The 22,623-nt window shown below is 41.8% G+C and overlaps 1 protein-coding gene across 2 annotated transcripts in view; it reads left to right on the plus strand.

The window, feature by feature from the left end:
• The window catches only part of LOC119457790 (RING finger protein 44), a 143,466-nt gene extending 123,818 nt beyond the window's left edge, over positions 1–19,648 (plus strand). The window contains exons 8-11 of one of the 2 annotated variants that reach the window (XM_037719519.2): positions 2,045–2,169; positions 8,216–8,358; positions 8,639–8,799; positions 16,245–19,648. In XM_037719519.2, coding sequence (XP_037575447.1) covers positions 2,045–2,169; positions 8,216–8,358; positions 8,639–8,799; positions 16,245–16,307 — 492 coding nt within the window. In that variant the 3' untranslated portion in view covers positions 16,308–19,648. Of the gene's footprint in view, positions 1–2,044; positions 2,170–8,191; positions 8,359–8,638; positions 8,800–16,244 lie in introns of both variants that reach the window. The other variant, XM_037719508.2, reaches the window with a different exon arrangement.
• Positions 19,649–22,623: the final 2,975 nt, after the last annotated feature.

Here is a 22,623-nt window from a genome sequence, read left to right on the forward strand (position 1 = left end):
CCCCGAAAAAGTCATAGTTTTTGGCTAGTCTAGCAAATAATTCTTTCTCTCAAAGCATGCTCAATACTGAAGTGTATAGTATCATATTGTAGATGAAATTCTTTTTCCAACGGTACTAGTCCCAAGCAACATTTTTATTAAAAAGAATATAAACAAATACCTATACAAAAATTTTGTTAAAAGAAGGTTAAAAAGGTATATAAAATAATTAATGGAGCTTTTCAGAGAACATTAAAAAAATTAACAATATATATTTTCAACACAAGGGTCTGTGCAATATTCCAGCAATTAGCGGCTTTCTATATAAAGAATATCTTGAGATATACAAGAAAATGTTTGTCCTAGTTCCTAACCTAGCACATTGCTGAGGTCACCTCCCGGCCGCCTTTTGGTGCAAAGTTCTACTCGCTGTGCGGCTGCCATCAAGTGATTTTGCCTGAAGGATGTTAACAACCTGCAGATAAGAACTGTGACCTTTCGAACATGCAGGACATTTTTATATTGGTGCACGGTGGCAATGAAACAGTTCAGAGAAGAAAGCGAAACTCTGGGCTGAAATCTGACAAATTGAAGGTTCTGTTCCGTGTCAGTGCTGCTGCCATCGTTCAAACACTCTCGCAAAGATGTATAAGAATTGCTATAAATGCGAAGTTTCCATGGAGGAGTGGCGCACAATGTCGTTGTCATCTTAGGAACTACAAGCGCTCATCACCACGACTATGCCCTGCTCCTGAGGCACTTTTAATATCACCGTGCAGCGGGAAAAAAAAAAAACAAAAAAAAAAGCAAAGTGAAACTAACGAAAGTTTCTATTTAACCCATTAGATGGTGCTAGCTAATAGAATGCGAAGGGATTCACTCAGTGACACCCATAGGTAACGTGTACCTTCCAGAAGCGCTTGGTTATAAAGTGGACGGAAGCATCAACCGGTGAGCAGTCGACATAAGCAAGGCAAGCTTAGAGTATTGGTGGGAAAAAAGCAGGGAAGAGTTTGATATGACCAGATTCGTTACAGGCATGTGTAGGCATACAAGGTAGATAGAAAAGTTTTGAGGAAGAGGAAAAGAGTAAGGAGATGTATACAAAAATGCTACAATGAAAAGCATGTATCGCATACCTGATTAATGCAAGCAGGCTAAGTGACTGTCACCGTCCAGTTTCAAAGGGTATGCTAATAAGTCGCCAGCTCGAACAGTGACAAAATACAAATTTGCAACCATCGATAGTGGTCACAGGGAATAGGCATGGGCAGGGAGGTGTTAAGTGGGGCATTTAAAAGTAGGTTCGACTGTAACCAAGTGCCACGCATCTTTTACTCCCTGCTTCTGACTCTACCTTCAAATTTGGCCTCACCATCCAGTCAAATGTCAATTTGTCACTGTGCTTTTATTTTGTAACTTTATTGCATTAGTATTTTGTGCCTGCAATTACTTTGCAGTTCGGACTTCTTGTGCTTGTATTTGTGTTAGACTATAAAAGTATATTCTAACACTCCAGTCTTTTTATTTTTTTTATCATGCACTTCATTATTTATTATGATTTATCAGTAGCAGGTTGCATAGTGATGACAGACTGAAATTGTTAAGGCCACTGCAGCTACCTGCGTCACCGTTGTGACAAATCTACAGTGACTCGATGCAAGTGTAAGACTAGCACGGCTGCTGCGGCGTCCAGCCTTGATGAAAACGAGAGGAGCGTGTATTCTGATGCTCATTCGTGGCTCGCGCCACATGCAGATGCTTGGCTCTGATGATGATGGCGTATGATAACTCGCGGTGATGACACTGCACAGCTTATTTGCTGTGCATGTGCTTTAGCCATATGGGATGCAAGCTTAGTAAACAAAGGAAAGATGCAGAAAAATACAACTGAATTTTCAGCAGTGCAGAATGACCACTACTTTGAAAATCAATCTTTTGTTTCGAGTCGCTGTTGGCTATTATGGGTCTTGCCAGTTAGCAAAATTGAGTAAATACTCCAATATCAGCCATTTTGGATGTAAACATCCAGCACGCTACTTTAACATACCCTTGTTTTTTTTAGGTGCATCCACGGCGCCTGGTTCACGGACGACGCAGCTCTGGTCGCCGTTGGCGCACTCCTCTGGTGGCTGCCACGCCTCCTCCGCCACCGCCACATCCTCATCCAGGCTTCCTACTGCACCTCTTGTGAGTGCACCGTGTTGCTGATCGCCATGTTGTTAAGCACGCCATAGATAAGTGGGATCATGGTGTATGTGTAATGTACCTGAGCATGGCTTCTGCCCTTTTTAATTCTAGTGCCTACGTGGGTTAACCCTTTAAGTGTCGTGGACGAGTATTACTCGCTTCCAATTTTTTTTTTTTTCTAATTAGTGCCAAGGACGAGTCTGTCTCGTCCACGTGTTTGGGCGCTCTAAGTGTCAGTAACAGGCCGGGCTGGTCCTATCCATTTTGACATTCTGGCGAGTTCCCTCTTGGGTCCACTCGGCAGCTGCCAGTAGTGTGTTACCACACCTGTCGTGAAAACGCAGCTTTTGAAAATGCAGGCTCTGATAACGTCACTAGTTTTGATACGGCGGCATGGCAGTGAATGAAGTTAGATGGGCGGAACTTTCTGCCAGTGCCTCCTCGTTTTACATTTTGTGTATTTTCATACACAAGTTGTGAATTTACTTACCCCCATGTCATATATATTTCAAATCTGCAAAAAATTTTGCTATCCAGACAGGCAACAAAAACAAATGTCATTTTGTGGACACATTTTTGCTCTTTTTGCCGGCACTTAAAAAAAAGCTTAATTCAGATTTCTCAGAAATTAAATAAAAAGTGTGAATTGTTGGAAAGTTGAATAACTGAACGGATGAAGGAAACAAGTGATAATTTTATTGCGTAAGCATACACTTATTTCAGGAAGAATATCATTGCGTTTTTTTTTTCTTTTTTTTTTTTTTTTTCCTGCTCAAGATCTGCATTGCTTTGGTATGTAAAAGCTGTTTAAAAAATCCATGCAGAACTCCTCGAGGGCAGTGTCAGAAGCCTGTTACATGCATCTTCATCTTACTTACTTTCACTGCATTTCTTGCATATTCAGAATCATGAAAAGCATACAGCTGAAAATAGAGTAATTTTCAATCTTTTAGTGAGTTTAGTCAAGTTTACAGAACATGGACTTCATGTGAAAACTCACCACAGGAACATTACTTGAAGAACATCAACTGTTTCATGTCTCGCTGGCTTGAATAGCACCCATTCAGGCACTTGATAATTATGCCTGATGCAACACACTGGAAAACAATGAGAGGAGTACACCCACTACATACGACGACATACTCACACCGAGCAAGTACACACAACCGTCTACCTTCCCACTCATTTTGCTAAAACATTTTGAACCTGTTATTCAAACTTGCAACACGATTCCAGTCAGAACAGTTTCAAGATGTATGCGACACATGTTAAGTACCATTACTTTCATCAATGCTATTGCTGTTGACTCACTTTCTTGGCGTACACAATTGTGTACACAGCGTCTTAAAGGGTTAATTTACAACTCTCATTTCATCTTCATTGAGCCATCCAGCCAAAGATAGTCTTTTCTGCTTTCCTGTATAGACAGTGAATGAACACTAGCAGATAAAACGCATCCAAAACACCAATTGTGTTTAGTTCTCTGTCATCTATGCTGTCTGTCCTCATTAGTTTTAGACCTAGCACTTAGCAAAAAATTGAACTCGCAAGTACCAGGTTATTCTTCATGTGCATGGCTCAAGTTGTAGAGAAAAAGTAAAAAATTTCTGTACCCAGAAATTAGCATAACATGAAGTTGCTGCGATTATATCAGCAGATTATACTGGGTAACCTATTTTAATAGAAACAGATTTTTCAAGGAATAAGATTTAACTGATACGATGGTGCTTGCTTCACTATTTGTTCTTTCAGCACAGCAGACACTAGGCAATTGAATAGTCGTTGCAGTCTCTTTGTTGATTAACCAAGATTTGTTACATAAATTTTTAATTACTGGTTTTAATGCCAACATTGCAATAGCTGTATTGGAGGAGTGTGGCGCTGGAGGCCATAGCAATTTACGCAAATTTAAAAGCGCCATCCATAGTTTAGGTATTCGTCGACAAAAAGTCGCCTTTTCCCCCTTCGATACTGAAACTAGGCACATTAAGAGAAGCACTGCCCACATGATGCTTACTGCCTCGTTTCATTTCTTTACATTGAGTTGACTGCCTGTGCACAACTTTTATCATCTCATCTTGTGAATCTCGTGTCTTAACAACCTACCGTCGCTTGCAGTGCAAGCGTGTGACAAATTGGATGCATCAGCAGGTCATCGCAGTGAGCGGTGCTATGTCAGGACAGCATCTAGAATAATGTGGGCAGTGCTTTCAGTGCTGACTGTGCACCCTGCTCCGGAATCAAAGTGAAAAAAGTGTAACTTTTTGTCAATACATAAACCCTGCTCAATACTGACATTGCGACATGGACCTCGAAACCAGTAACTGAATAGTTAATGAATGAATTTTAGTTACTTGGCAAATGGAATATGACGGCTACTTGCCCACCAAGTGTCTGCCGCACTGAGGGAACAAGTAGTAAAAAAAAAGCATCCTCACATTGGTTAAATCGTATTTAAAAAATGTTTCCATTAAAGTCACCTGGTGTATGTTGCACTGTCCTTTAAGTTTATGCTTGCCGATAGATGGTGCAAAATCCATGTTTTAAAGCGACATGAAGTCAAGCATTGAATCAATCTAGAATGTTAGATCACCCTTCCATAAAACATTTGTTTATGCCAAAAGATAACTCAACTACACAACAAATTTCTCCACATGTGGCGTCACAATTATTTCACAATTCAAATAGCCTATGACAAGCAGGGTTTCTTCATTATGGTGTCCTAAGCTGCACCGGCAAATATCAGTTTGTGCTCTACACTGACAAAATAATGTGAAGATGTAAAATGAAATTTACCATTTACAACAAAATCCTGGGAATTTGAATAGCAGAGCTGCATGTAATTAAAAAATACTTTCCCGAATTTGAACCCCTAAAATTAGCAAAAAATATGCACGCATGGCACTATTGCCAATTTACAAGTGCCCACCTGTCAAAGTATTGTACCCTTACGGGGGAGCCATGCAGCAAGCATCTTACAGTAATGCGTTGACGGATAAGGAATGAGTTTTCCCTACTCCTGTAACTTGACACATGTGCAAGCATGCCAAATATAAAGTGTTAAGTGCAAGTGCGGGCGTGAGCACATGGCAGTAAACTAGGCATAAACTCCTTAAACTACCACGACGGCAGCCATAATAGAGTTAAGTGAAGAAACGGTTCTGGCAGAAGTCTAGGAATGGCAGCACAACAACTTTTTTAGAAGTCTCAAAAGGTTGCAGCATGTCGGAGTGACGCTAGGGAGTGCTTCACTCGGGAACAGCGGGTTTTTTCAAACGTTCGATCCCCGCTGTACATGTATGGCGGTGACCCTTCAAGGGTTGAATAAATTGATTGTGTCCAAAAGGAGAACATTGCTCGTGTTGTTTGTGAAAGGTACGAGGAAAATCGCAACTTATTTCTCCCCGTTTTTCTCTTTAAAAAAAAAAAAAAGAAACACCAGATTTTTATCCCCCCTCCCCCATTCCTAGAACCTATAAATGAAAGACCCTACTCATGGGATTGGCTTTTGCATGCTGCCTAGAATTTATATGTGTAGGTTGTCTTGAGTGTGCAAGCACTGTAGTGCATGCATTTTAGCTCATGCTATTGTGGGTAGCCTGTCCCTGCCTCTTATGCTACTGGTGGTGTGATATAAACATGATTTATTGTTTAAAGTGTGGCCTTTGCTTTGTGATGAAGGCAGAATGTTGACATGCACGTGGTATAATTGCTGGAAAATTGACATCTCTTACATATCAAATTTGACATTTTGTGCAGTGAGTGAAGTCAAATCAATAGAAGCTTACAGTATTAAGTCTAGTATATTGCACTTGTTGCAGAGTAAGTTTTGAGTCATTTTGTAGAATTTTCTCATTTGTTTCCTGAGTGCCACAACCTCAATAACAGAATGGTGCCCATCACTGCATCAAGACCCATTATATTTGTGATGTCATTAAATTATACGATTAGTGCTGTGGTTTCTGTGTATAAGAAATTGAGAAAGGAAAGTTCAGCTTTAATTTTAACTCTGTTTTGCCGAGTGGTGAAGACTGTTATCTTTTTACTGGTAACTCTTAGTCTGTTTAAAATCAAGCAAAACATTTTTTAATTGGCTAATGGTGATTCAGGGCGATGTGCCCCGTTTTTATGATGACCAGCCTGAAACATGGTAAATAACTATTGAAAGACTGGCAACACAGAGAACAAAAATGACACACCAAGTTCAACTCAATATTATTAAAACTCCAACACAGGATTTGTACACATATGCTCATCCGGCACAAAAACACTGATCCTTGTGCTTTAAAATGCTAGTGCTAGCCACATTTGCAACAGTGCAAAGGAAAATGAGGAGGCCCACTTTTCAATGACAATTCATACTCCCTGACCCACTCCGTGATGCTCATCATCTTGAATTGACTCACTTTAATATGATGATTTCCACTGGTTGTTCTGGAGCAGGTTTTTCTGCTCTGTGGTAGTCATACACTTTATTTGGGCAAATTGAGTGTTGCTTGGCATTCTCATTCTGAGGCTTGCATACTAAAGATTTTAGTGACACTCGCTACAGAGTGCACTTGACGGTGAGTGTACTGAACTCTCTTCACTTCATCCATCTTTCAACTGCGCGTAGCCTCGACATCGATTGTAAAAGTGAAGGAGGGTAGCATAAAATGGAGTTATGTATTTTTGCATTCGTACAATTGTTATTGAAAGTATGTTTGTATTAATTTATAAGTGACCGTCCTAGCTGCAACTACTGTCTGACATGCAGTTTTCCTTTGTCCTGTGTGCATTGCAGTTAATGAGGAAATTGCTCAGGTTTGTGATGGTACGTGTTACTGACCTGGCAGTTTCTCTGCATTCCACATAAGGCATGTTCTGCAAAAAAAAAAAAAAAAAAAGAGCAACAGTAAGCACCACTTTCCAAAGGCAAATAATGATTTAAAGGGCTTTTTGTGCTGTCGATTATCTCGTCCATCAATTCTAAATGACATTGTTTCGCCATGTAGCACCTAGCTGCCAAAATGGTACTCGCTGAATCAATGTGCGCTTACTCAAAAGCGCCACTACATTTACCTGTGGTGGTATTGGTATTCCACTGATTTGGACTGGGTTTTCGGGTCCCACAGGTCACTTGGGATCGTCCTGTGGTGGAACGCACTCATGCTTTGCTGTCGGACCACTAATTTTGCCTTTGTTTCTGTTGCATCCCTTATCATTGTTGAGAGAAGAAGTATTTGTGCTTTTGTAAACATTTATTCACAATAGATCTCAGTAGCAGATGTGTTAATAATGAAAATGTATTCAACAGAAATTGTATGGCATTTCCAGAATCAGCTGCTTGTAGAAGCTTCTCCAGCATTAGATTTAGAGCATTTTGCTTTCCGCTGGCTCATTTGGATTTTACAAATCTGAGCGTTCGCTTGAATGTTGTGGTAACTTCTCCATGTAAATTAGTGGAATTTCCCATTAGAAATTGATCCACCTTGCCTGCATATACCCACATATAGCTTTTTGGATGCAAAAAAAAAAAATTTAACATCAAATTATTTTCATATTCAAGCAATTTTTCTACCATTGGGCATTCTATGAAAGTATGGTAAAACAGCTTACTACAGTGAGTGTATACTGCTTTTTTTCTTCACCTGTATTACAGGCTGTTCACACATTGAGGCATGAGTTTTCAGGAACTTGACGTCACTTAGTGTGTCTACCTACTTGGAAAGCAGAGTGTGGCACAGTGCTGACACATTTTCATGTAGGCCATGCTAAGGATCAGAAAAATTGCAGAGTAGAGGGGTAGGGGAGTAAGTGTCCTTTTGCAACTGTTGTGCACATGTGCACTGCATGTCGTGAAAAATTTTTTAGTTTCAAATGTTGGTATACTTGGTGGTGGTGTTCTATGTCCTTTGTCAGCCCATGACAATGTTTTTAGCATGCCTTGTGTCTTTTGTGGGCATAGGTGTGCTGCATGCACATACCCTGGAGACATTCCGAACTGTGCTGATACTGTTGAGGTGCATGTTCACTGATGCAGCTGGTGGCCTTATGATGGTTCTAGTGCCATGCTGTCCAACAACCCAATGCCAGCGTATGCACCTGAAATGGCAAGTGCCGAGTCGCCAGCAGCTGAGAACTATGAAGCCCTGTTGAGCTTGGCCGAGAGGCTGGGAGAAGCCAAGCCACGTGGTTTGCCAAGAGCAGGTATGTTCTGAATCATTCTCATTGTGTTAAAAGCTAAATCTCAAGGTGTGGCATTCATTGGGCATTGTGCAGTGTAGTTTAGCTGTCAGCTATAAAAATAAAGGTATTGTAACAAAGGCTTGACAGAAATAGCCAAACAGCCATTAGCTTTGCATTCAAAAGCAAAGAAGGCATCTGCATTCAGCTTTGGTGGTGTTTTTTACTATAGTCATGCAGTGTACCCTTAACAATTGTTTATTTCTTTCTCGTGTGATGATAGGTTGTACTGTTCTCTGTGCAGAGATTGAGCAACTTCTGTCGTACCGCTTCAACCCTGAGACGCACGAATCTGAGCAGACATCATGTGTGGTATGCATGTGCGACTTTGAGGCCCGACAGGTCCTGCGTGTGCTTCCTTGTGGGCACGAATTCCATGCCCGCTGCGTTGACAAGTGGCTCAAGGTGGGTGCAGTATGTCATGACACAGTGCATTGCGATGTCTGTGCTGGGAATATTTATCAGGTCACAACATAACTTTTAGTCTCCGTGCTTAAACTTCTCCTTTTGAGCTTCTAATATGTCTGTAATGTTGTACCCCTCTACATTGTGACACCCTATAAGCATACAAAACAGTAACAGCATATGAAGCAAGAGCTCCTGTAGCACCAGCTTTTGCTGGAGGTAGTTATATAAAATCCAGCATAGTGGGTGTAGACTTCCGTAGAGGTTAGTCTTTGGCTGTTATTTCTTTTTTTTTTTTCTCTCTGATAAGGAGCATTGCTGGTTTAACTGTTTCACAACTAAACCCTTTCATAGCAGCTAGCTACAAGAATGTTTGGTTTGCTTATAGCGTCTTTTTTTTTTTTAATTTTCAAGATATAATGAACATTTTTATACATTCCAATTCCGAATGTTGGCAACTTAAAATACAGTAAAGTCTCATTATAATGAAGTTGAAGGAGTCAAAATTAATGTCCATTCGGTTGTCTGCTCTCAAGTCAACATTGCCTAGAAGGGGTGTGGGGCTGTGTTGTGTTACCGCAGGGTAAGTCAACGCTGATGCTTAACCCGCAGTAAACCGCTAAAAGGGCTGCAAATGACTGTCTGCGTCAGCAAGATGACTGCTTTCTCTAATGCAGCTGTCAACGCTACTCCATCCTCACTGTTGTTGTGATTGTTTTGTTAGCATGCTAACAGAACGCTGCAAGCCTGTGGCTTTGTGCACTTGTCGCTGTATACGATTGGACACTCGTGCGCTATAACAGACATTTCCTGATGCTGGCATCCAGTGACAAGTGTTGCCCAAAGCTTGAAAGCGTAAGCTCCATTGGCTGCATTGTGCGGGCTTGCTGAATGGAGACAGTGTGGCTCGCACATTTAAACAGTGATTGATTTCAGTCTTTGGACTCTAAAATAATGCGAGTGGTTATCGGTTATTTTGTGGAGGGGTGCTGATTTGTTTCCTCACTAGAAAATAAATTTGGTGGCAGAAAACGTTTTTACAGGCAGTTACAACTGGGTTGCATGACAAAAAGCGGAGGGGACAAATATCGAAACATTTTAATTACAGAAAGAAGTCGAACCCACTTATAGCGTTATGAGATTTAACAATACTTGAATGTAACAATGAGCGAGCTTTTATATGTGTTCTATAATAAAATCAACTGCTTAATACTATGTTTCCATGCCACATTATTGGCTATAACAATTAAACCTGGCTAGTGGGTGTCTGCTCCCAAAGGAAATAGAACTTGAAATCCTGGAAAATCCTGGTGCTGCATACGTTGCGTACCTTCGCCGCACCCGCCTGTGTGCCTCGCACGCCCAACTCGTGTTTGAGAGGGGTAGAGGGCAGAGATGCGTGCGAGGCCACGTAGGGACCTTAGTGATGCAACTAAGGTGTGCCGTGCATTGTGCATGGCATAAAGGCAGGTGTGGTGAAGGTTTCCAGTGCAGTTGCAGCAGCTCGCATTTTATTTTTGTTTTTCGTTCTTTTCAAGGGTCTTGCATTGTTTTTCCTTTCAGCACACACGCCTAGTTGCCAGATTTAATTGTTACCGTATATACTTGCGTAATGAACACACTTTTTTTTTTTGCCAAAAAATCTAAGCAAAGTTGGGTGCATTTATTATGCGGGGTAAATTTTATGGGAACTTTTTCGAAACAGCAAAAATTGAAAACTAGGACTGGTAATTATTTGAAAAATGCATTAGATAACTTATCTTTACAGTCCCAAGCGCTGTGACCTGCTGCGCATCGCGCGTTCGCGTGCTCTCCTTGAAATCAGAGTAGAGTCCGTAAACTGCGATAAGTACTGTTGCAGAGAGCCAGTTGCTGTTTTTCTTTCTCTCGCGCTTGTGTGTTGCCTTTGCGCCAGCACTAGCGGCAAGCATGCCGTAAGAGCAGGCTGAGTGTTATCGCAGTCGCTGCTTCCGTCAAGTCCCAAGCGATCGTGATAATGCGCAGCTTGTTCTTAACCGCATGCTTCCTGCCAGTGTTCTCTTGTCATGGCTTTGCCATGGACGGGCATTGAGATTAAGTGTGCTTGCTTTAAACACGTGTGTGAGAGTAAAAGATCCTAGTCTTTCCGAAGAACTAAGCACAGCCGTTCGATCATGGGACCTCACAGTAGCAAAGTTGGTGGTGCGTTCATTACGCGAGTAAATATGGTAGTATAACCAATAACATGGCTTGGAAACATTGTAGTAAGCGGTTTATTTTAATATAAACACAAATCCATGGTGCTGCAGCTGCTCATTGTTATATCTGATATATTGTTGAAACCAGTATTGTTATGGTTGGTTCAGCTGTACTGTTTGCAGGATCATTGTCACGAAAATGTCGGAACATGGAAATGAAGCAGTATTGTGATAAACATAGCTTGGGGCCTGCGATGTTCCGAGAGCTATTGACAACAGGAGCAACAAAATTTGTGGAGGAAGAGGAAGCAGGCATTCTTCTGGCTTGAGTCAATCTCCTAAAGACTACGCAAAGTGAAAATTCACATAAGAGGAAGCTTCATATTAGGGCTACCATTTAGGCAATCAAGGATGACGTTATCAAATTTTAAACATGTACCAGATGTGAGAAATACTCTCCATTTTTTTACTGCCAAGTTTCAAGCTTTTCCAAATGCTTAGATATTTCCTGCACGGTTTTCCGCAATTCGAATTCCTTTTTGCGTGGTCATAAAATATACTTGTAACTTCATGGTGTATCATATATATTATACACAGCAACTTTTGCTCATGAAATCGCAACTATCCGTTCCTTTAGAAAATTTAGGTTTACTTGGGCTTTTCGGTTCTTAACAATGGCTTGTCTAATTTTTCCACTCAAAAATAAAAATTCATGCAGTAAGGGGTAAACAGAGCCATCACTCGTGGAACCTCTCAAAAGCCACAGAGCAACTTTGAAATGTTAAACGTCAGCAGTTATTGCTGCCTGTATTTGTGCATTTATTTATAATTTGACCATAAATAATATAACCTCTTCTCTACCAAAGAAAACATAGGCATGTAAATCAAGTGCTGTTTTTCAAATTATTTCACACTACTTCAGGCGCTCACAGAAAAAAATTGGTAGCATAAAAAGGCATTTTGAAGCCAAAAAGTTGCATCCACATTTGTGAACGCAAGTAGCGAAAACATCTTGTGAGCTCCTTGCAGTCATTTCCCCTTTTTTTTTAATGGCCACCTCAGCCAACTTATGGTTCCCTTTCAAATAAGCCATGATGGAGGCTGATGAATGCGCATGATTTTAATGCCTCAGAAGTTATTCACACAGGAGTACTTGGCTTTAGAAAAAGAGAGGTTAATGTAAAGGGGGATAACAGTAGTATAACAAGATGGGCTTGTTGGTTTCCATTCATGATGAATGTACGAGTGGAAAAAAGGACAAGGTAGAAGACTGAACAAGCACTCATCCCGTCTTGTCTTTTTTCACACTGCGTTGTGTACACTCATGTAAAAAGGGATGGCTTCACCTTTGCCTCCTCTCCTATTTATTGCTCTTTCACTTCCTCAGACTCCCCAGGACATAGAGATGACTTAGCAACTGGCAACTGTTGTAATTAGCTAAAACACTAAATGTTTTAGTAAAATTGCCAGAATGGTGTGTAAAACACATGGTTTACACAGCATTTTGTGAATGAAAAAATGGTGCATGTTTTGTGAAACCCTGCAGAAAAGTAATTTTTGAAGGCATCTAAACACATGCAATTAAAATTGATTTTGTGGTATGTGTCAATGCCTGGGTTTGAGTAATGCAGTGTTTTGTTCAAATTCCATTCCTTTTTATGCTTTATTAGTGGCTTGATTGTGCCGTTATCAAGTGGTGGATAAGAAATTAACTCATTGTATTAAACTTGTTTTGATATCTACTTTAGTTTTGGGGAGAGTGAAATCGCCAAGACTGCATGCGATCATTGTGGTGATTGTGGTCATATTAGAATTCATAGTGAAATATTTAACGCGCACAATAGACAAGGACACACAGTGAAGGTGGACACACGAGCGCTTACTCACAGCTTTTATTTTTGGAAAGAGAAAGAACATAAGTGCACCAGCTATCTGCACTGAGCATGTGCACAATGAGTCATCAGTATATACAGAAACGGATTACAGTGGTTCAAGCTGTATTCAAGAATGCATATTCTTTGTTAGTGATTGCAACCGATGGTTGACTGATGCATTTTTCAGCACAACCTTTTAATATGGGACGCCTCTGTGATTTCACGTGTTTGTTTTTATCTGAAAACACACGTGATTGCAACGATCGGTTGCAATCACGTGTTTGTGTGGCATGATCGGATTGCAACCATCGGTTGCAATCACGTGTTAGTTTGTTACGAGGAATAAGGATTACAAACAGGGATAAGGTGCCTCAGAAAGGCTGGCCAACATTTCGATAGGAGGACCTATCTTCGTCAAAGGCGAAAACGAAGATAGGTCGTCCTATCGAAACGTTGGCCAGCCTTCCTGAGGCACCTTATCCCTGTTCATAATCCTTATTCCTCGTGTGCTACTCCATTAGTCAGCCACCTTTTTTGTTAGTTTAGTTGTTCTTAGTTTGTTGAAATTCTTTGTCAGTGAATGCAACCATCGGTTGCAGACACTGGCAAAGAATTTGGACAAACTAACAACTAACAAAAGAAAAAAAAAGTTGCAATCACTGACAAAAAATTTGCATTCTGGAATATTGCTTGAATCTTTGTAATCTGATTCTGTATACTATACTGATGACTCGTTTTGCACATGCTGTTACGGGCCGGGGTTTGGTTAACCTTCAACAGCGTCTGCTTGGAGCTCGAACCAGGTTGATCATCGGAGAGGGTCCGGCAGGGAAGACGAGGCGACGTAAAAACAAATAACACAAGTTTAATACATAGTTATGGGTGACCGGTTTGCTCCAAAGAAAACATACAAGAAACATTCAGCGTGCATGCTCCTGCATGCTAGAGCAAAGAAAAAGTGTTCTCCACGTGGCAACTTGCTGGCTTTCTTATACCCTCCACCATCCGGAAATTCTCCTTCTATTGTGCCCCCACTGCAGAGGGCCTTGTTAGGACACATCAGGGCAAACCAGATGAAGTAGTGAGGGTTGGTTGCCGTAGCGGGGCTTGGTGGTCGTAGCGGGGGTTAGCTTGTTGCAAGGCGGCACGGCAGGTTTCGCACATTCCTCGGACCCATGCGACAGACGCATCTGTTCATGTTGACGAGCGAGATAGTTAGGCACGCCATTTCCCATGCGTTGGAATTTGTTCTGGGCATGGTTGCCCAAAGCGAATTGTAACAATGCTCAGTGCAGATAGCTGGTGCGTTGATGTTCTGTCTGTTTCCAAAAATAAACAGTTGTGAGTAAGTGCTCGTGTGTCCACCTTCACTGTGTCCTTGTCGATTGTGCGCGCTAAATATTTCACTATAAATACGTACCAACTCGCACAACTATCAATTCTGCTGCAGTCATATTAGAAGTTTGTTGAAGATGTAATATTTATGCGCACTTATCAGACTCGTAATTTTGTAATGGCAGACGGAGGGTATCGAAAGAAAATGTGTCGGCAATAGCCTACAAACCACAACATATGCCATTATTAAAATATCTGGTCCACAACAACATTTATATTGGCACAATTTCTTCCATTGAAGATGTAGGCTAGGCTTTCTCTTGTTCCCTTGAGAAAACATTATTTGTAGTATTTGCATTAGTAGTAGACTATCGCTACTGCAAACCTAAAACATGCTGTACTGCGATTCTGTGGTTGAATTCAACAAAAGATGATTATTGCTTGCAGGAAGTTCTTGTGCACTAAAAGGGGCAGTTTTTACCATGGGAAAACTTTCTTAGAAAGAAGTTAAAGTGCTGACAGAAAATTTGTCTTGTTTTTATGGCATGATCGGATAGCCGTCGACCCAGTAATTGCGTCATGAAGCCTCAATTCCCAGAGAGCGCAACAAATAATTAGGTTAACCTTTAATGTGACCAGTTATAAATTCGCAAAGTGCAACGTGGCTTTGGATGTGAAAAAGGAGACTTGTCACATCAACAAAACTTGTTGTGGTGGTCTCGTGGTCATACACTATGGCCGTGCTACTTTTGATCATGCTGATTCACATATAGCAGATACGTTTTGTCTCTTGTCACCTGCATTGGCATAACATGCCTCGTGTTCTGTGTTTAAGGGACACTAAAGTGAAACAATAAATGAGTTTAGGCTGATAAAGTGTAATTTCGTGATGATAGGTTGATTATTGGAAGATAAAATGGTCAAAGATTCATTTCTTGAATTTGGTGCCAAAACCTGCACGCTGCCATGCAAGTGTGACGTCACGGATTTCAAAGTAATTTTTCACATTTTGTCAGCATTGGCTCGGTAAAAATTTCCGAAACTTGCCACATTCAGTCTTTGGCTCCTTCAGAACACAACGTAGTCTAACTTTACCGCTAAATGATTACCTAGGCCCTAGCAGATGCCATCAAAATCTGACTTCACAGAAGGCTGGTGCAGGAACTGCAAGGCAGCGTCACCACCCATCTTTTGTTTTACCTATTTGCTGGCTTGCCAAGCACTTTCATGTGTAATAGCGGTGTTTTTAGCATTGTGGAAGGGTGATTTACTAAAACAGAAGCAATCATTTTTCTCTTTCGTGTCCCTTTAAGCCTACCAAGCAGTAAAGGCACCAAGCATCAACAGGTTGATAACTGCCTGCCAACATGGCACAACATACACACCAGTTGCTAAATGCCTCTGAAATGGTGCTGGTGCTTGATAACATTTATTCATTGCTCACAACTGCTAGAGGTAAGCGTGGATGCAAGTGAAGCTGCCAAACCATGCATACAATTAATGCCACAAAGGTGCAGTTCACCACATTAAGTGTCCACACCTGATCAGTCTACTTAGCCGCTTCTGTCTATCTTGCTCCATGAAAATGAATGGTGCACAACATGGACACGAAAACTTAAAACAATAAAACAATGCTGAGACTTTCACAGAAGGAAAAGTTAAATTCTGAATTTTAAGTACAAATTGCTAAGGTTATCCTACACTTACTGTGTGCCCCAATCAAAACTACACAGGTTTCACAATATAAATGGTCTTGCAATACTCTAAAGTTTCTAATTTTATTAAATGAATTTAAGCAAGTTAATGTTGAATGTGTTTCATGGTGTGTTCACTGAAACATCTCTCTATCTTGAACCATCTGAGAAAACGAGTATTTCCTTAAAGTTTAAAAGGCCAAATAGGTCTTTATTTGCTCAAATCTTCTTTGAGTTAGATATTCATGAGCAAGTATGCATGACAGAGTGTTTTCGCCTCTGAGATAAGTGAGCCTTGTTCCAAAGATCTTTGTAATATTTTTCATGTTATCTTTGAGCTTTACGATTGCTGCATTTTCTTCCAGAATAACCGCACATGCCCGATCTGCCGAGGTGACGCATCTGAAGGTGGACACAGCTCTGAATGAGCATGCATTCATGCTGCCTGCCAGGATGATGACCAGAAGTGGCACCACATCGTTCTTCTCCTTTCTCACTTTTTTTTTTTTCCTTCGGCGGGGACTTTTTTGAGTGTGGCTGACGTCTTTGCATGCTCTGGAGTCTGCCAAGAGATATCTGCAAAGCTGACGAAATGCTTGGTTGCGGAGCTGCAAACCCCTTGTTTGCTCTCTTGGGATTTCTTCTGATCCTCTCTTTAATGTGTGTGACATTGCTTTTGGCCCATTTTATGTTCACCAAAATTGAGTTCTGAGATAGAAAGTACTGATTGGGACTACTTCTTTTTTTGTGCAATACAAGAGGTTCTTTATTCATTTGCGTGTATCTGTGTCTGCGCTTGACCTTGTAGAATAAAAAGGCTGTTTCTGTCCGACAGCTCTGCAACCAGGTTGCTTCACAGTGCAAAGATCAAGCAAAGTGCGAATGTGCTCTCACTTTTTTTTTGCATGTGTGTAAGTGTGTTGGTAAAAAAAAAGCATGGTTGTCAATCCATGGTGCCAGGCAGCCGGTGAATAAATGCGCTGTGACCTCCTCATTTTGGGCGTTGCCTAGGATATCCCCTATGCCAAGGCTTAGTTGTTGCCCAGAAATGTGCCCAGTGTGCTGCTTACTAGGTTTGTCTCATAATACTGGAGGCCTTTCCTGTGGCTCCTTTTGCAACCTGGCTGTTGCCTTTGCTATAAGAATTATTTTTTTTTTTTTTGTCCAGAGTTTGTGACTTGCCTGGAGCCAAAGCCAGGTTGAAAACGAGCCAGAGGCTGGCCACAGTTGTCGCTCAAATGCTAGTGGTCCCTGTTGTGCTGAAGTTGGTGTGCGTTGCTCCAATGTGCTGGATGGAGTGTGACCCCCCCCCCTCCCCTCAAAGCTTGAGAAAGTACGCCAGCAAAGTGTCTGAAACTAATAGGAGCTGTGGTACCACTGCACGCTGTTCATTTGATCTTCCACCATGGGCCTGCTGCATGTTGGCAGCCATCAGGGGGGGCAGATGGTCCCATGTCGCCCTCTCATTCATGCCCACTGCACATATTTAAGACCAGCATCTTCATTTGAGCACTTGCTTGCCTTAGGCTTTGCCCTTCAATGACGCTGTCCCCTGCAGCAGCTTGGCTTTTCCCCGCTTGGCAGCAGTGCTGGTCATGCAGGACTCTGTCCAGCTTGATTTTGTCCCTTGAAAATGTATTTATGTAATGCCATTCATTTGTCTAAGTCGTTTTTAAGGCTCATTGCTCACATTTGTCATGCTGCATTGCATTGTTGTGTTTGTTTCTTGTTGGTACAAGTGTCCAACGTTTTACACATGCCACTACACTTCCCACCACACATTGCCGTGTCTTAGTCAATCTTCGCGGCTTACTTTTTTGCTGTTGCATTCTTTTAATGGATTACTTTATATTTTTTTTATTGGGCTGTATGCATTCAGTCGTTATGGACAGTTGTCCCACATATTTTTTGTATTCGTTGTTCAGTTCAGTTATTGTTCTTGCATGCATTGTTTGACAAAGGTGTTGTCGATAATTCTTTGGGGTGATAACCTGAACTGTACTGCAGTATTTGACATACCATAGCGACAAGCATTCTGTTTCTTATGGACATAATGTGGGTGTCTCAGTTGCAAGTAGGGTTTTGCAATGCTGTTAGCTTTTCATTTGGGACGTGTCTGCATCTTTGCGCTGCACAATAATTGTTTGTGGCACACATTTTACTCAGGGGCAGTCACCCTCACGTTATTTGTTACCTTTGCTGTACTGTGTTTCGTTCCGTATTTTTTTTTTTGTGTGTGCATGCGTGTGTGTGCGTGCGCTTGTATGTATAAAAGAAACCCGTCAGTTGAGCACCATCCAATTGCCAAATTTCTTGAGGCGGCTAAAGTGAAAAGTGCAAATTTTAGTGACATCATTCACCTCTACTCGGTTTGCCTGCTTATTGAGGCAGCAGTGTTTCCTTTCCTCCCTCCAATCATTCCAAGGCAGTGGCTCACTTCCCTGGCTTGGCACCTGTGCACTGAAGCCCACAGTCCAGCATTGGACGGAGAAAAAGATATTTTCGAGCCTATTGCAGGGCAGCCGTGATGCAGTCCCCTTTGTTTTTACACTCGCTGCCCCTACGGCTTCCTCACCAGCAGTGCAATAAGTGTGCTCCACTTTTCTTTGCCAGCCCTGCCTAGACAGTTTGCCTGATCTCAGCCGAGTCTGCCTGTATATACATATGACACACCGCTAGGGAAGCCTCTCATCCTCCTGCTGTTCACTGCAGTGCTGTTTTGCAGAATAGCTGTGGCTGCCTCTGCTAGCCCGCATTGCAGGGTGCTTGCTTGTGCATGTAGCCATTTCCATTGCTGGGCTGCACGGTTGTTTGTTTCGTGCACCCTCTTAGCATTGGTTTCTTTTTTATTTTATTTGATGGGCATTATATTTGCTGTGTTTGTTTTGTTACAAGTGGTACAAGAATGTCGAAAGCAAGCTACTGATGCAACAGAGCTTTGGCCACGATGGTTTAGAAGGCATTGCCTGAATGCCATTGGCTTGCTTGTGGTACTGTTAATTTGTTAATACTCTTTGGAAAGCACCGGTAGCTTTTGCTGGAGCAGGGTTTCTGTTTAGAGTGGCGTTTGCTAGTGACGGGACAGTTGTCAGCATCAGCAGAGCTGTCGACACTTTTGTACCACACCATTTGTGACTCGCATGTTAAAACACGTTCGGGAAAGAAGTGTGGTTTGCTCTGGACTTTTTTTCTTATTTTCTCATAGGGGTATTTCTCCCTCTGAAGCTTGATACTTGCTCCATTTCTATGAGAAGGGTGACACAGAAAACATTTTTTAAAAGTTGTATCTTCCTCAAAGTAACTTGTGTAGTTCTGAGACTCCCTTGCAGTCTCTGGTGGCATTACGTGTAGCACGCATGTGGCCGATCTTGCACCAGCCCAGTTTTTTGCCTTTCCGTAGACGGCAGGAGTCTGGCCAAGTCGGCAGTGTTTGTGTGTGCACCAAAACACGCGCAGCTTACACATTTGTGACATTCCAGTGTGGAGATGTGCCCACTTTCTATGCAAAGTTTCTCTCTGGACTCTGCAGCACCAGTTGAGTTTCCGATTGTCCAAGTGGCTCCTTCGCTTTCTTACCAACTCTGGCTGTCACTTGCGAGTAATCCTTCCTGGATGGTCATGTTCGAATTCTAGTGCAAGTCCCAAAGTGCCAATAAAAATTCAGTACCACATGTGTGTGCATTTACATGTTTCAGGAGATGCTTGTTTTCATTTGACTGTTTTATTTCTTGTGTGTTTGTACAATAAAGCATTTTTAATCACTACACAACCTTTGGCTCCCTGTGCAGGTTTTCCTGCCCAATCAACAGCAGTGTACGGTACTGTAAAACTGTTTACAATGTGAATCGTCCATTTCTGCTCGGGGAAAGCCCATGTAGTACCTCTGCAACTTCAGCTATGTTCTGGCGGAAATCTGCTATACCCAGTGTTCTTGTACGTACTTGTATATGTCTAAGAACATTGGCTACCCCTTCATGGATATTGATTTCAATACGTATTTCAATTATGTAAGCTTGGGTTCATGTAAGAAGACAGTGCAGCTATGTCTTTGCAGGCTGGCAAAATGTTAATTCGCGCACATTTAATTTTATGTCTATAGGCTTCAGAGCTGAATTAGCTGGATCTTTAGTGTTGACCTGAGTACATACGCACAGTTGGGGATTGGCCATGAATCTGATAGTTAAATTGGGTGGAATTAACAATTTGAACGTTAGAACTTAGTGAAATTTCTGTGAGGAAAAGAAGCAATCAAAAGAAAACCATGAATTAAAAACTAAAGTAACTAACTATGGTGGGGAGGGAAGACGATCAGTCTAGCATGGTAATCGATTAGATTCAATCGGGGTAATTTTGGATTGCCAAGCAAACATTTGTGGCTGAACCCAATAATAGAGGCTCCAAAAGATGGTATCACAGGCACAGATAAATCTAGGTCAATTTTGTGAAGCGGGATTTCCAGTAATCTTTTTTTTTATTACAGAAAAGTGCCTACAAAACAAGCAATTATCTGTTGTCTCCAATTTGCCACAGAATGGGCATAATGGTAAGGGGACCAGACCTGTGTAGATTAACGAAGGTATACGGCAGTGCAGCCTTGTGATGGACACTTCAATTTTTAGTGTTTGGCAAAAATCTGTGCCAAGGGTATAGATGATGTTGGTAATTCACAAAGTTGGTTATTGCGGAGCCTGACACTGCCTGCATAATGACACTCCTGCGAATCTAGCAGCAGTGACATGAGCAGTCCAAGGACAATACAGGAGAATCTGGGCTGCTTATTGATGCATTGGCTAGAACTAGTCAAACGAAAGAACACGTTGCATTACCGACTCCCAAGCAGCTTGCCGTAGCTACGCCAGAGGCAGAATATCTTCCATCGCCGACCGACTCTTCAAACAAGCCTCCCAATTCCCCGACATTGAAATAGTATGGACTCCAGGACCCGAGTCACTCCGTGGAAATCGGTGTGCGCACGCTGTAGCCCGACCTCATGCCACCCGGGCGCCACAAGAGAGGGATACGGCTGCATCTATGGAGCCCACAGATTACAACACCACAGATTGAACAGACGACAATACCCACCCCCACACAAGACCCTCTCACACGAAGACTCAGTAGCATGGCGACAATTGCAAACTAACACATGCCCCCATTTAAGGAGTTTAACGCAATACACCCTGCACTATACTCGTACAAATGCCCCCTTTGTAACGACTACGCTTCCCTATATCACACCACATGGGCATGCCCCAAAATACAGGTAGCCCCGCATATACCCAACCCCACACCCGCGCATTGGGAGGCCGTGCTGACTAGCTTGGACCCTCGTGACCAGCAACAACTGGTGCGGCGGGCCCGGGAGACAGCAAGAGCCGCAGGAGCCCTGGACTGATGGCAGCTCCCAACACAAGCAGGAAGATGCCTGCTTGTTTTTTTTTTCTCTTTCTTAATAAATGTTTTTCCTCCTCCTCCTCCTAGAGAATATGCAATTTCATGTAAAATTAGCCCTTTATGGCTAGACACCCAAATTAAATGCACTTTTCAAGTATCCAAGCACCAATTAATGAAATGTCCTCATTACGCAAGAGTCATGAGATGCAGCAAGGGATGAGTACAATAACAAATCACGGCTGATGTAATTGATGGACCTAATTTGCGTAGAGCCAGCACCACTGCTATGAATTCAGCCAAAAAGATGGGTATAAAAGCTGGACTCCAAGGATAAAAACGTCCAATCAAGAATTGAGGAAAATGCCTACACCTGACTTTTCTTCACATTGCAAAGCATCTGTCGCAATTACAATGTTTGTTTGAAGGCTCTGCAGATCTTGTAATAAACCATCTAGAATACGATGAACTCATTTTGCATTACGAAAAATGTCATCAAATTGAATATCAGCGGTAACAGATCTGTTGGGAATTGGAAGTGCATTGCAGATACAAACGTCCAAAGGGTCAAGTAATTTTTGCGCAAATATAGTTTGCAGAGTATACAGGGTGTCCCAACTATCATGCACCAAGATATAAAAATATGCAAGTGCCACGTTGCTGGGCCGAGCCAAGGTAATGTTTGCCGTCGCTTGGAGATACTCAGATTATTTATTGCATTCTGCTTAATTGCACAGTCTGAATTGATAAATTTCTCAAACATTAAAATTACATGAAAAGTGTCAATGAGAAAACTGTAGAGCAACATAAAAAAAACTGATACAGCTTCCTGTTGCTCAATACATGCTACATAAAAAGTGACACTTTGTGTGTATTCGCGGGCTTCTTTCACGCTCGGAAAAACACTTGTGTAGCATGTATGTCTGAAGGTGGCAAGACAACGAGGTGTGCACTGGGTCATGTATCGAAAAAACTAGAATGGTTCATTTCCTGGTATTGAGTAAAAACTGATTAACACCTTACCACACCTCCAGGGCACAAAGGTAAGTTTGCAGTCGTTGACATAGAGAGCGAATGTCGTTTGCAAATGCGAAAAAATTTATCAACGTACTAGTGAGTTGTGCTTTCTTTTTTAACTCTCTACCTGCTTTTAATAGCGTGGTACTGTCTTTGGGGTGGCACTGATGTATATGAAAAAACAAAAAACAAATGAAAGATCAAGTAATAATTTATCCATAGCAATAATAACACATGCCAAGTCCAAGTTAATGGATTGACCGCTCTTATGATGTTCAGATAATGCAGGTTATGTCGTAATCGCCAAATACTCTGGCCAAAGCCTCACTCATGCCGTAT

This window comes from Dermacentor silvarum, chromosome 1 (assembly GCF_013339745.2).
Source record: "Dermacentor silvarum isolate Dsil-2018 chromosome 1, BIME_Dsil_1.4, whole genome shotgun sequence".
Lineage (NCBI taxonomy): Eukaryota > Metazoa > Arthropoda > Arachnida > Ixodida > Ixodidae > Dermacentor > Dermacentor silvarum.